Here is a 13460-nt window from a genome sequence, read left to right on the forward strand (position 1 = left end):
TATTTTGCAGTGAACGAGCGGGAAAATAGTGAAAGCAGGGACTGGGAGGGGCCCGGTCATGAGGCCTTTAGTCTGTGCGACCAATGGATGATCCCGTCTGAAACAGGCTGTCAAAGGGGAGACTAAATACCTCTGAAAACATGTGACCCTTTCAGACGACTCGAAGTGATTGACTCCACACAGCTGGTAGTTCATCACTTAATGTTCTAATGAAATAACACAATCTCTTTTTAAAATAGATATAGTTGCAGTTGATTCTTGCCATGGTGCACAAATACTCTGTACTCGCACACTAAAACACATGGCATCAATTCACACTGCCTGAGCATGTTTATGTATGTGAGTTCAGCAGAGCAGGAAAGAGGTATTTTGTCACTGTCAGATGCCGCCACACAGGAATTTCCATCTGGAGATTAAAAACCCCAGTACCAGGATTACACTTCTGTAATCCAGTTTGGTCGCCTCTTAAAATTGTCTGAAAGTCTAAAGCTCAAATTTAAGTAGAACAGATTTCTGCACAGCTAGAAATTTCATATAATGGCAATGGTGCAGAGGCAAATGAGGGCCTTCAGAGAGCACAGACCTCCACTAAGACCAATAGTCCACTCTCCTATGGCAAGTGCAACCATATATATATGTACATATATATATATATATATATATATATATATATATACAAAACTATCAGAATTATGTCAAAATATTGATGTGCCTAGCTGATGTCTAATCCTCTCATCACAATCAAGCTGTGACTTGATATTGGAAATATTTCACAGACATTTGTGAAAACCAGAAAACATGCACAACATTGTTTGTTTGTTTGTTTGTTTGTTTGATAGGGAAAGGAGCAAGTTAATGAACATCAGCTTAAAATTAGTAAGAACAAAAGGATGTAAGCATGTCAGATTTGAGCAAGAATGAAACGTTGTTGTCTGTTTTCTGAAAGGTGTTGTGTTTGATTCTTGTGGTTGTGACCCCTGGTGGCTCGTGGGCTGAAGTACACCCTTGGTATGAAATTTCCTCTATTTGCATTTACAGGCACTGCTGATTTAAATATCTGCTGTCATTACATTCTCAAGTACAATTCTTGGTCACACTGAATGAACTCTACGCCGGTCTGAACCCCCTGCTTCACTGTGGCTTTATTTATAGCACTTGTAATGAAAACAGTTACACATGTCTGTTGAACATTGAACACTGACAGACCTCCATGCGAGTTAATATAAACGACTGACTAATTTAAGCGGCTGGAGCTGAGAGAGAAAAAGCTCCAGCTTTTGGCGAAGACGCTGGAAAAACAAACCCTGGACTGGATGTCCTGAGGAAATACCAATGACCCATTATCTTAAAATGTCCCCAAAAATACTTTTCACCTTTGATCTTTAATTTGCTAAATCTAAAAGGCGTCTTGTTTTGCTGCAGCAGCTCTGCTCTGTGTCTCTGAGAAGTCAGGAGGACAGATCCAGCCCTCCTTCTGTCTCTGAGCTCTGCCCGAGTGTGAAACACATAATCTGCCTTCTGGAGGCTCCAGTTACCTTAAAGAAGCTCATCTCTGTTTCCCTAAATGTATATTTAGAAGTACATCACATACTGTGCAACTCACATGGCACATTCCTGAAATCAGTGTGTTGCCCTTGTCAATGCACGGTGACACTACGTATATCACTCACAGCACTAATTATGATATCTTTCTATCTACAATCTGGTTTGTACTTTTTAGACTTTTCTTTGGAGCATTGGAAGATTTATCTTGATGCAGATACAAGTCTCTGTCTCCATGAACTCTGGTCTGCACACTTTCCAGCTGTTGAAGTGGCAAGGCTCCACTGTATGTTTTAAAACCCTGGACGCATAGCCTGCACACCAGGGCTGCAGCTAATGATTATTTTCATCATCGATTCATCTGCAGATTATTTTGACAATTTAGTCTATAAAATGTCAACAAAATAAAGAAAAAATGCTTTTCACAGTTTCCTAAAGCTCAAAGTGAACTCTTCAAATTGCTTCCTTTGTCCAACCAACACTCTAATGAGCAGAATCCTTATATTTCAGAAGCTGAAACCAGCAGATATTCGACATTTTTGCTTGACAAATGACAGATTTATCAAGAAAAAAACAATCACAGTAATCCTACAGTCTTTCATATCAACTATTACTATCTGTAACATATTTTTGCAGGTATATTGGAGATGTATGGAAGAAAAAACAAGCACAGGGTCTCATAGTTGTGCAAGAAATACCTTCATATACCTACCTGGCATCACCACAGATATCTGTGGCCTAATGATCATGATGATGGTTATTGTGGGTGACCGGAGTGTGACTTGAAGTCCTGGTTTTAGTAGCTTCCCAGCTGCTGTGTAATCTGAGCCATGGATAGCGACAGCCGGGGTGGGCGACAGTCGGGGTGTTTGGTGGAGGGATTTAGGGCTCTTCCTCTCTGTCTTTACTCTCTCTCTCTCTCAGACTTAATATTTAAATATAGTGCAGTGCTGTGCAGTGGAGAGGTCTTGGAAACATGATGGCAGCGCGCAGTTTTGGGATATTTTTTGGAGTTGTGGCTATTCTCGGGACTTTAGTGGTTCAGGGTAAGTGGCGCAGTGGCAAACTTTTGGCACACCCTCATCAACTGGCTGAATGCCTTATCTGTCAAAATGATCTCATGCATGTCGTGTGCAAGGGCAGCTCTAAAACACTACATTAAGTGTCATGCCAGATAAAACTTAACATACTTTAGACCTCCTTAAGACTTGCAAAAACAAGAACAACATGCAGTTGTAAATTATCAAATTAATGTAGATTACTTGGATTTTAACCTATTTTGAAAAGTTTATTTTCTTTCCTCCTACTGTTGAGAGCATATCTGACCTCTAAAGATAGGAATTAAATGTGTTAAAACAATGCAAACAATTCTTATTTTTTCTCTACTTTATTAGTTCTCACAATTATTAAATATGACAGACTAAGTACGAGAGTAAGTAGCATTATCACAATTGTTATGTGTATATATATAAGTGGAAAGAAATCAGTACACCTTTTAAATCCTAGAAGTAGGATTGACTGTTTAAACAGCCTGGGTTTGAATTTCCCTGATGAAATTTCCGCGCTTGGCAACGACAGCCAATAAGCCAACTAATTATTGATCAATGGGCCAGAAAGAGGCTGTTAAAGTGCTGCATCCTGCCCACAGGCTACCATTTGTGTAGGTCTGATATGTAGTATACATGTACAGTACACGCTGCTTCACTTTAAGTTTGCCGGGCTTTTTTCAATTTGGCATTAAAGGGTAACCCATTACAAAGCATTTTGTGGTTTTGTCTGCTTGTATACACTAAGTGCACTTGTAGATGCTGAGGAGGATCATCGGTTTCCTGGACTGTCACATGATTTAGTACTGCTTTGAGCGTAGTGATGTGTTTTCAGATGGGCAGAGAAGTGTCAGTCAGCATGAAGTAAGGCAGAAGGTCATCTGTGCTTCGTCATGACAGCAGCAGTACTTCTGGTGTGTGTAAAGCTGTTCTGATAGGCAGGAAGGCTACAACTGCAGTGGAAGAAGAAGTAAAAGCTTCTGATAAGATTATAAAAATATGATTTGTGTGAGCTTAAATGAGTCTGCAAATCCATTTGGTCACTAATACCTCTCCTCTCCCTGACTGACCGGTCATACAGGATGACCGGTCGATCTCAACAGTTGTGGGGAAATACTTCCATCTCCTTGGTAGAGGTCACTGTGGGGTAGTTTAAAATCACCCAGTGGCAAGGTCTTGAGCATTATCACTTCACTTGAATATCATATCGAGTTTCCAAGAGGAACAGCACTTCTCTCTGCTTTTTACACACTCACTGACAAACACAGAGTGTGAGTGTGAAGATATAAGTTACACACATGCAGGACAATAATACAAAGTCAGCACAAGAAACAGTCACACCACAATTGCTATCTATAACAGTTTTATTTATTTTATTATGTCTGTCATCATCATCGAGTTATGATGATCAGAATGTGAACTGGAATGCAAACGACTGATAATAGGACTGTGTTGTGGGGCTGAAAGAAAGGATGCATCTCATGTTCAAAAGTGGTGACATTAGCAGGAGCGAGCTGGACGAAGGGGCACGGTCAGCTGGGGTAAGGTTGGCTTGCTTTTACCCCAGTCAAATAGAGATGGTGCAATGTTTACCTGTGTGGCCATGTTGTTCTGACCCATAATGCCAACTGCCATCTGGTCACCTCAAAGGGTCAGCTCAGCTGTATCACAATAAAACAATTTATTTTCACTTTTGGCCTGTGCTGTCTAATGACTTAAAGATCAGAGCCCACATGCCCTCAGTGGTCACTTGTAGCTCTGCCTCTAGTCTCCAGTCATCACTCCCCTGTTCCCCTCCAAACATTATCTGTTCTTTGGATCCACATGATAATAAAACTGATCCACGTAAGTTGCTTGACCAAACTTTATTTAGAATAACACGACACGGTGCAAAAAGATGCCACTTTAAAAGTAAGCTTAAAAGAATTAATATGCGAGTGAATGCAAGTGAAAATGTTTAAAAACAAGCCCCTAATCTCACTGCGTTGTCACTTACTAGGTCTTATATTAAGTGTACTGATATATTTTGACAAGAAATTAGACAGATATAAATGAGACACATTAAAGGTGCATTATGTAAGAATGTGTAAGAATTAACTAAAATTATCAACAGAATGTGAAGAATTGGGAGTTTTGACATCATGTCAAAGAGGTCTATGAATTGTGTTGCCGAGATATCTACTGAAGTTAGCATGCTAACAAGCTAGCCCAGGCCTGTCCTGTTTCGTAATACCACACTGAGCTCCCAGTCTGGACCCCTAACTGCTGCTTGCTGCAGTTACTAAGGTAATATGCTGCCTCGTATTAGTTTGGAGTACAGTCAGAGTCAGTGTATTTCTTTCTGTGTTGCAACATGACATACTATTTATTGTACTTACATTTATTTTGTCTGAATTCTGGTACAAACACATGCAGCACCATTATTGCTTGCAGCCATCTATCCTATCCTAATAATCTTGATAATTATCTTATTAATAATTGTGTTTTTGTTTTTTTTGTAGATAAATACAAAATCATGAGTGCTATTTTATGGAAATATTGTAGTAAAGCCAAAGAGACACAGTCTGCAGGGTGCCATGAGGTCAGCACGTTATTATCGTTACCTACCAAAGAATAACTGCAATGTTACGCTGATTTTACATAGTTTATTTTAGTAGTGCATGCTGTCAGTATGCAGTCTCCATTTCAAGATATATACTTTCATACTCTCTTTGTATAATCGCCTTATTATATGTCTTTGTTTTCCTCTGTGATGAAATTGGAGGAAGTACTACTGTTGACAAACAGATCAGAAGGGAATGACACACAGCATACCTCTGCATTCTCACGTTTCAAATTTCAATGACTGTCATCAGTTTTCTCATCCGTGTGTTCAGTGTAATATTTGAGAACAATTAATTAACAATTGACAAATCCTTGGGAAGTGAGACATCAACAGCATTACACAGCCTACAACAGGTATTGTCTCGTGGGAGAATTATGATTACAGCTCATATCTATGTGACATATTGGACCCGGCAGGCCTGGAAATGAATCGATCATGGGAGACGACACCTTTACTGCTTTGTAGTTCATGCTACTGTCATCATTTTTGCCTAATGGTGATATTGATGATTATTGTAGATGACCTGAGTGTGACTTAAAGTGCGGGCTTAGAGTTTCCCAGTTGCTGTGTAATCTGAGCTATGGATCGTGACAGCTGGGAGGGAAGAGGCAACAAGTCGGAAATAACCGCTGCCTTTCTCTCTCTTAGTCTCTCTTGGAGTTTATACTGACACAAAGAGCAACCAAGAAGGACAGCGTGATGGTAACAGGCTGTGAAGTGACATTTTTGGGTTGGTTATTAGTTTTTAGACTACTGGAAAATCTTTATAGATACACGGATAGATACATACACGTCATATTTGCTATAAAGATTAAATAAAATGTTTAAGACAGAAAAGGCTATATCGTCTTAGAGAGATTAACCAATAGTAAAAGAAAAAAAAGTAATGCCTTGAGGGAATTTAATTACATCTGGCACAACGTCCACTTGGACTTAAGGATGAACTGATTAGAATTTGGTGTTTAAAGGTCAAAGGTCACATGTCACTGTGACCTCACATAGCTCAAGGAGTCATACGCTGATTACGCATGAAACAGCAGACCAACAAACTTAATACGGTCAAATTATTTATACAACCATATACAACCATGAGGCAGTAGTTCTAGTAGTTGGCATAGTTTTGCTTATTTCCAATGTTTCTCCCGCTCCTGTTATGAAATATCAATCAGGCATAATTCCAACACATATACACATAAACTAACTCCATTTCTCATCTGTTTTTCCATGCAGTGCGGTGTAATGAGGAGAAACATCTGATCAGACACTTGTTCCAAGGCTACAACAAGAATATTCGCCCGGTGGTTCATCCTGAAGACAAGCTGCAGGTTCAGATCAAGCTGACCCTCACAAACCTTATCTCTCTGGTGAGGGCTCACCCGTACTTGTTGCCATCAAAGCTTGGCTGGAACTGCTCCAAACAGCAAATACACACAATTTTAAGATAGGTGCATGACCGCAAGTTCACCATTATTCCCATAGGACAATAGCATTAATCATGATTCTTGGTGGGTTTAGATATGAACATGATCATGCTGTTAGCTCACTGCAGTATTAACTTAGCAGTGCTCAAATATTCATGCTTCTTCTGAACTTATACCACAGAACGAAAAGGAGGAGACTCTTACGACCAATGTGTGGATTGAGATTGTGAGTTTTTCCTCTCTTCATATTTTGTTTTTGTGTGTACAAATTCTGACAAGACTTTTGGTATTAATGGAGACCTATTATGCTTTATTGTTTTATTTCCCTTTCCTTCAGTGTTTTACATTGGTTCCTGTGCATGTAAAGGTTTTGAAAGTTAAAAAGCCCAAAGTCGGTGTCAATGGGACCTCCTCTGTCCCACAGAAAAACACTGCTCCTAAAGTGCCTGAGACACCTCGTCAGAAGTCCCGCCTTTAACTCCAAGTCTTTGTGACATCACACTATGTCACTTTGTCACACATTTGTACAGTGTGACAAAGTAAGCGATGTTGGGTCAGGTGTGTGTAAGCTGACCAATCAGAACAGACTGGGTATACAGGAGGGGGGCCTTAAAGAGACAGGAGCTAAAACGAGCGTTTCAGAGAGAGGGGGACAAGCATGAGAAAACTGATCTGTTTTTGAGATTTAAAGCATGTAAATTATATTATGAACCTGAATATGAGCATAATATGTCTCCTTTAAAGACAATTTTGTCCAAAGGACTTGGTCCTTCTCACTTTTTCAGCCCTTGGCTGTGTCTAGTTTTCATGACACAGGTGACCTTTCTCTCAAATGTCATCTACAGCAATGGACTGATTATCGTCTTGCCTGGAACGCATCCGATTATTATGGAATTGAGGTTATTCGTGTCCCATGCAACACTGTTTGGCTTCCTGACATTGTCCTTGAGAACAAGTAAGGCTGTAACAAAGAGCCATTATACTGTTTTTTGTTGTCTGGCATTAACAGTTTCTGTTCCTTATCCTCAATCTCTGCAGCATTGATGGCAAGTTTGATGTGGCTTATTATGCCAATGTGTTGATAGACAAGAGTGGTTGGATGTACTGGCTGCCACCTGCTATCTATCGCAGCACTTGTGCCATAGAGATCACCTACTTCCCATTCGATTATCAGAACTGCACGCTAGCTTTCAGGTGTGGTAAAATTACATAATTTCAAAATATATGTACTATAGATAATTGCTGATTTATAAGTTTGTTCTATTTCGTACATTTCTCGCCCTATAATGGGCTTTTTCTAGTGATTTGCCCCATTTAAAGGCAAGAAACCTGCTCATAGAACTGGAGTTACATCCAGGTTGCCACTTTTTTCTGTTCTAATCCATCGTCACTGCCACGACCTCTAGATCCCAGACGTACAGTGCCAATGAGGTTGACCTCATCTTGGCTGTTGAGGAGACAGGAGATACTATTGAGTGGGTGGACATCGATCCTGAGGCTTTCACAGGTACAGTTCATCCACGATCATTATACTCCAATATTCAAACGCGCAATTCATCTCCAGCTTGTTATGTTCTCACCCTTCAGAGAACGGTGAGTGGGCCATCGTCCATCGTCCAGCCAGGAAGATGATCAACAAACGGTATTCCCCAGATGACCTAGAGTACCAGGAGATCACGTTCAATCTGATCATCCAAAGGAAGCCCCTCTTCTACATCATCAACATCATCCTGCCCTGCTCCCTCATCTCTTCAGTGGTCGTACTGGCCTACTTTCTACCTGCACAAGGTCTTTAGTAGTTGTTTAACAACCTCAAGCTATTATTCATAGATTATTGTTTCAAAAAGGGCATTATTATTGAATTAGTCTCATAATGAAATATAAAAAATAATGCATTTTAGTGACTCTTATGCCACTCATTTATTAAAGACCAGAGACCTATTGTGCTTTTTTGTTAGTTTTCCTTTCCTTTAGTGTTTTATATAGATTCTTGTGCATGTTAAAGGTCTTGAAAATTAAGTCAGCACCAGTAGTAACCCAACATAAAAGTATGCATCTTAAAATGAGCACAATATGTCTCCTTTAAAATGGAGCTCAGTTGAGAGATCTCTAAGACCAAATCTTTTTTCAGTGTACTGTTTTATCCCCCTATCCTTGACCAAAGCCCTTTTTAATTGTACTACATAACCTTATTTACTGCATACTGTATAGTGCCTGAGCATGGAGAATTCACCGAAAGTATTTCGTCCTAAAACTGGTATGATTATTGCATTTGGTCTGGTCCTTCTCTTAAGTCTCTATTGTCGCCTTCACAGCTGGGGGACAAAAGCTGACTGTGTCCATCTCTGTCTTGCTGGCTCAGACTGTCTTCCTCTTTCTTATTGCTCAGAAGATCCCTGAGACATCTCTCTCTGTTCCTCTCATCGGCAAGTGAGTCAGCGTGTGTTCTATGCTGACCTCTGCTGGGGGCCTCTAGTCTTTAATCATTACAGCTTTAGCCCCCTGTCCAACACAGATCTTCTCTGATGTCTTCCTCAGGTACCTGATCTTTGTGATGAGTGTCACTACTCTCATTGCCACTAATCAAATTGTGGTGCTGAACTTCTCCCTGCGCAGCCCAAGCACTCATACCATGTCCTATACCATCAAACATGTAAGTACATCATGTTCAGTTGCGTCAAATATGTGTATTCAAGAGTTACTTTACGTGAACTAACTACTGCTATCTTCTCTGCCCTGTGTTCCAGTTGTTCCTGGAAATGGTACCTCGCTTCCTAGGCATGTCCCCTCTGGTGGAAGAGGGTGAGGTGACAGCAGAGGTAAATGGAGTGAGGGAGCGGCGGCGCAGCTCCTTTGGCCTCATGCAGAGAGCAGAGGAATATGTACTGAAACAGCCTCGCAGTGAAATGATGTTTGACAAACAGAGAGAGAGGCATGGTCTGACAAGATCAGTTGGTAAGACATATATTTTTAAAACTATTTTTACCACTTTGCACTTAGGGTACATTAATTAACTGTTAGGTAATACAGTAAAAGGCAGCTAGCTGGCTAACGTTTGGTCAGCACAGTTGGCTGGGTGCATACTGTAGAACCTTTTTTACATTTTGTTCCCACAAACTGGCAACTACCACTGACAAAACACAGATACCACATGATACCAAGAGCTTTATACTACTGGCTCACAAACCTCCTAAAAGGCTGGAACCATCTGTCAGAATACACAGAGATAAACAAAACAATCATTTTGGAGCCGACAAACGTGAATAACAATCATAATAATATTTGTAAGTAAAAGTTTGTATTCTGTGCCTTTCTACGAGCTTTGTCTACATTAAAATGTTAATAATATGAACTTTAATTAAGGGTTTACATGTTAATTAAGGTACTAACTAATATAAGCATATGGGTGATCAAGATGTTCACAGCGAAGCCATTTCATTATTGATAAGTGAAAACTGTTTCTATAAATCCTTATTTAAGGGTAATGATTATCCACTTACTTGTTTGTCTGCTGACTTATTTTTGGTCAAGGTTGAGATCAATGGAGACGCTCCATGGTTTTTATGTTCACTTGTTCCTTTGTAGACGTTCCTTAACTTAAAGCCTCACCTATAAATCAGGTTATATAAGCATTACTTGACAATACTTAGCCATCTCTTATTATACATAGTTATATACTGTATACTGTATAGACATAGTTAACCCTTTTAATTAACTATTATTTAATGCTTATTACTGCAATAATTCATGATAATTAAAGAAATGTTCCATTATTATAAAGTTCTACGTTTAAACTATGCATCATATCCCTTATATTAGCCAGTCATGTGTGTAGTAAATGCATATTACGTGTCGTTCAGCACCTTTTATGGTGCCTGTGTTTGCCTCAGATAATGCAGTGGCATACTATTGTCTAATTGTCTGCGTTTCCTTCCGCCTAGTGGATAACATAGATGTCAGCAGCACAGCCAACTTGTATAAAAGTTTGGCCCAAGCTGCACCTGAGATCAAGCAATGTGTGGATGCCTGCAACTTCATTGCCGAGAGTACAAGACAACAAAATGATATTGGATCTGTGAGTGTTAAACATATCTGCCTAGCCAACAATTTGTAGGTATAATTAATGTTTTGGATGTGTCTACTTATTACATATTTTCCTGTCTATATTTTTAAGGCAAATTGTTATCTTAGTAAGTTTTAATCTCGATTCACTTTACTTCTGTCTAAAGGAAATTGAAAGCTGGGTCCTGATCGGGAAGATGATTGACAAGGTTTGCTTCTGGGCTGCCATTCTCCTCTTCATCATTGGCACAGTGGGGATCTTCTTAACAGGACACTTCAACCGGGCACCTGATTTTCCATTTCCTGGGGAGAACAAAAAATATGCCCCCAGTTAAAAAAAATATATTCGCTGTAATGAAACATTACCAAGGGTCACTGTGCCTCATGCTGTCCCTACAGCTGAGCGGTCTTGCTCATTGAGTCCAAGGCTCAGATTCAGGGTTGAGTTGACAGAGATGTAACAACAAATCTATCAGTGTTCACACTCGAGGCTCAGACTTGTCTTTGTGAGCGCTTGTCAAGCAGCCGAGGGTTTTCATTCAAACTTGCAAGTAAGTTCTGCGTTCTCTGTGTTAATGTATGTCCTTTGGATGTGTATATTGAATGGGTGGACCAGGTGTAGTTAAGAAATGTATGTTTTAAATCATTGCCATCATTGTCATCATCATATTTTAAATCATACCAAGTTTAATTATATTTGTCTATTTTGGGCTATAAAACAATGTTCAGGTCAAGGCAATTCACCACCATGCTATGAAAGTTATTGCTGTTGCACTGAAGAACTTTTCAGATTAAAACTGCTGCAGCATCATTATGCCGTAAGCACACATACACTGTGTGTATTCATAAATAGTAAAAAAAAAAAAAAAAAAGAATAAACTGATGATCTGATTTTATTTACATGAGGTCTGCAAAACTTGTTCATCGTTCATGGGCTCACAAGAATCATCCATGTATCAAACTGAGAAACACATCTGCTGATGTCTGGATAGGTTTCCCTGCATGTACTATGTCTTATGTGAAGAAACTGTGCATGCAACTTGAGCCAGTGACTCTGAATCAAAGCCTTATTCTTCTTACTATGACTTATTTATTAGGAAGTCTTGTTAGGGTCAGATGGCTCAGAGGCATATTGTCTTGATTCATTGTACCATGTTTTTTAAATAAATATTTTATTTTGTGCATTGAGACTTGCTTTGTCAATTTATTTCAAGTGTGAGTGTGAAAACCCCACATACAATTAGGGAAATGTGTTTTGTTCTTGAATTGAGTGTTAGAGAACACGTCTTACATCTGATTGCACCACACACATCTCAGAAATGTTTTCAGAGAGAGATAATAGTCATCTGCTGTTCTTCGTTGAAGAACTTTTTCAAGTTCATCGTCTTCACTCTGTTTATGTCCAGCTGTGTTCAAAGCTACATCAGTGGGAACTTGAGAGGGACATTCTTATTATAAATTATAAATGCTATTTACAGTCTGTTCATGTGAGAATCATGAGCTTACATGCACTGAATGAGTTTGTATTTGTCACCAGGTTTTATCATTAGTTACAACGTGTATATAAAATAGATACTCAACAAATGTATTTCATTGTAAGTGCAACACAACATAAGGTTGATTGTCTTGTAATTTAATACAGGCAAAATAAATATAACACATGACTTTATGATGACATAACAATATATCCTTGGACATGTAAAAGGTAAACAAAACTAAGAAAACATTTATTTTTCTCTTGAGGATCTTGATTTAAGTCCATAGTTATACCTTTGTGTAAAGTGTCATGGTGGTTGAGCATCTCCATGTGGTGTGAGAAGGTACTGCACCAATGTAGGGCTTACTTCCTTATTTCATAACCCGGTAAAGTGTAAATTGTCTGAGGGACTCAATTGTCACCAAACTGTTCAGCTTTTACTTATGTCATGTAAGTATTTACTTATATCTGGTGAATGTTCACAATTTCACACTCATAAATATGTCAGTTTGTGGGTATAGTCTAAAATTATACAATAGATCTCATTCAGTATGCAGGCCAAAAAACAACAAACAAAAATACTCATTAAGAGGAAGAGGTAAAAAAAGATCACACAACAACAACAATTTGGTCAGATAAAGAAATAATGTGAGAAATCTGGAGGGGGGATATGGGACGTGGTCCTATGCATTAAGGAAATGGGTAATTACAAACAAATTTACTCAATGTTGTAGCTCACATGAGGCCAACAGAAAGATTCAGTCAGGAGGATTAGATAGTAAATATCATGTTCAATAAAATAAGGAGAGTCCCAGAAAATAGTTGTACCAATGCAATCAAAGATCAAACATGTAATAGTCACAGTATTTCACTGGTAACCTGTGAAACAATTCATATTTTGTGAAAGGTTCCTAAATCCTTTGTATCTATGTTACAATATGCTGCACAATGGTCTTGATATGGGTGTGGTTGGAGGTGGTGTGTTTTGCCACTGATAGACTGGTGACATGCAAATCACGACCCAGATTTAGGCCAGTTTGCATGTGTCATCACATCCATGACAGAGCACTTATCAGTCTGCTCTCTCGTGTCTGTGCGCGGTGATTAGATCAGTACTCAAACTGATATACATCTCGTATAAAATAACAGCTACAGCCCTTTCTACATAGCTATTTCTTGCGTCTAAAGTTGACCAAACGAGCCAGGAAAAGCTCAAGGTACCTGAAGCTGGCGCGATATGTACTTCCGGTGTGTCCACTTCTTACAACGTTAAAAGCCTCCGATGGCGGTGTCTTTTATTTTTATTG

The 13460-nt window shown here is 39.2% G+C and overlaps 1 protein-coding gene across 2 annotated transcripts; it reads left to right on the forward strand.

The window, feature by feature from the left end:
* The first annotated feature begins 2403 nt into the window (after positions 1-2403).
* Positions 2404-11864, forward strand: chrne (cholinergic receptor, nicotinic, epsilon). Of its 2 annotated transcripts, XM_084374386.1 has the most exons (12): positions 2404-2588; positions 6424-6557; positions 6796-6840; positions 7460-7569; positions 7653-7808; positions 8021-8121; positions 8202-8402; positions 8930-9044; positions 9153-9267; positions 9362-9569; positions 10556-10689; positions 10844-11864. In XM_084374386.1, the coding sequence occupies exons 1-12, from the start codon at positions 2519-2521 to the stop codon at positions 11009-11011; spliced, it is 1557 nt and encodes a 518-aa protein (XP_084230512.1). In that variant the 5' UTR covers positions 2404-2518; the 3' UTR covers positions 11012-11864. The 2 variants fall into 2 exon arrangements, with proteins under 2 accessions (XP_084230512.1, XP_084230513.1); XM_084374387.1 differs by lacking the exon at positions 2404-2588 and having other exon boundaries at positions 6425-6557; positions 7700-7808.
* Positions 11865-13460: the final 1596 nt, after the last annotated feature.

Source organism: Pagrus pagrus, assembly GCF_965226575.1.
Source record: "Pagrus pagrus genome assembly, chromosome: 14".
In the NCBI taxonomy this organism is placed as follows: domain Eukaryota; kingdom Metazoa; phylum Chordata; class Actinopteri; order Spariformes; family Sparidae; genus Pagrus; species Pagrus pagrus.

Excerpts from the sequence above, each read along its gene's own strand:
- chrne (XM_084374386.1), top strand. The coding sequence starts at position 2,519 with ATGATGGCAGCGCGCAGTTTTGGGATATTTTTTGGAGTTGTGGCTATT. Across the intron at positions 9,045-9,152 it reads TCTGTTCCTCTCATCGGCAA|GTACCTGATCTTTGTGATGA; the intron begins GTGAGTCAGCGT and ends TGTCTTCCTCAG. Across the intron at positions 10,690-10,843 it reads AACAAAATGATATTGGATCT|GAAATTGAAAGCTGGGTCCT; the intron begins GTGAGTGTTAAA and ends TTCTGTCTAAAG.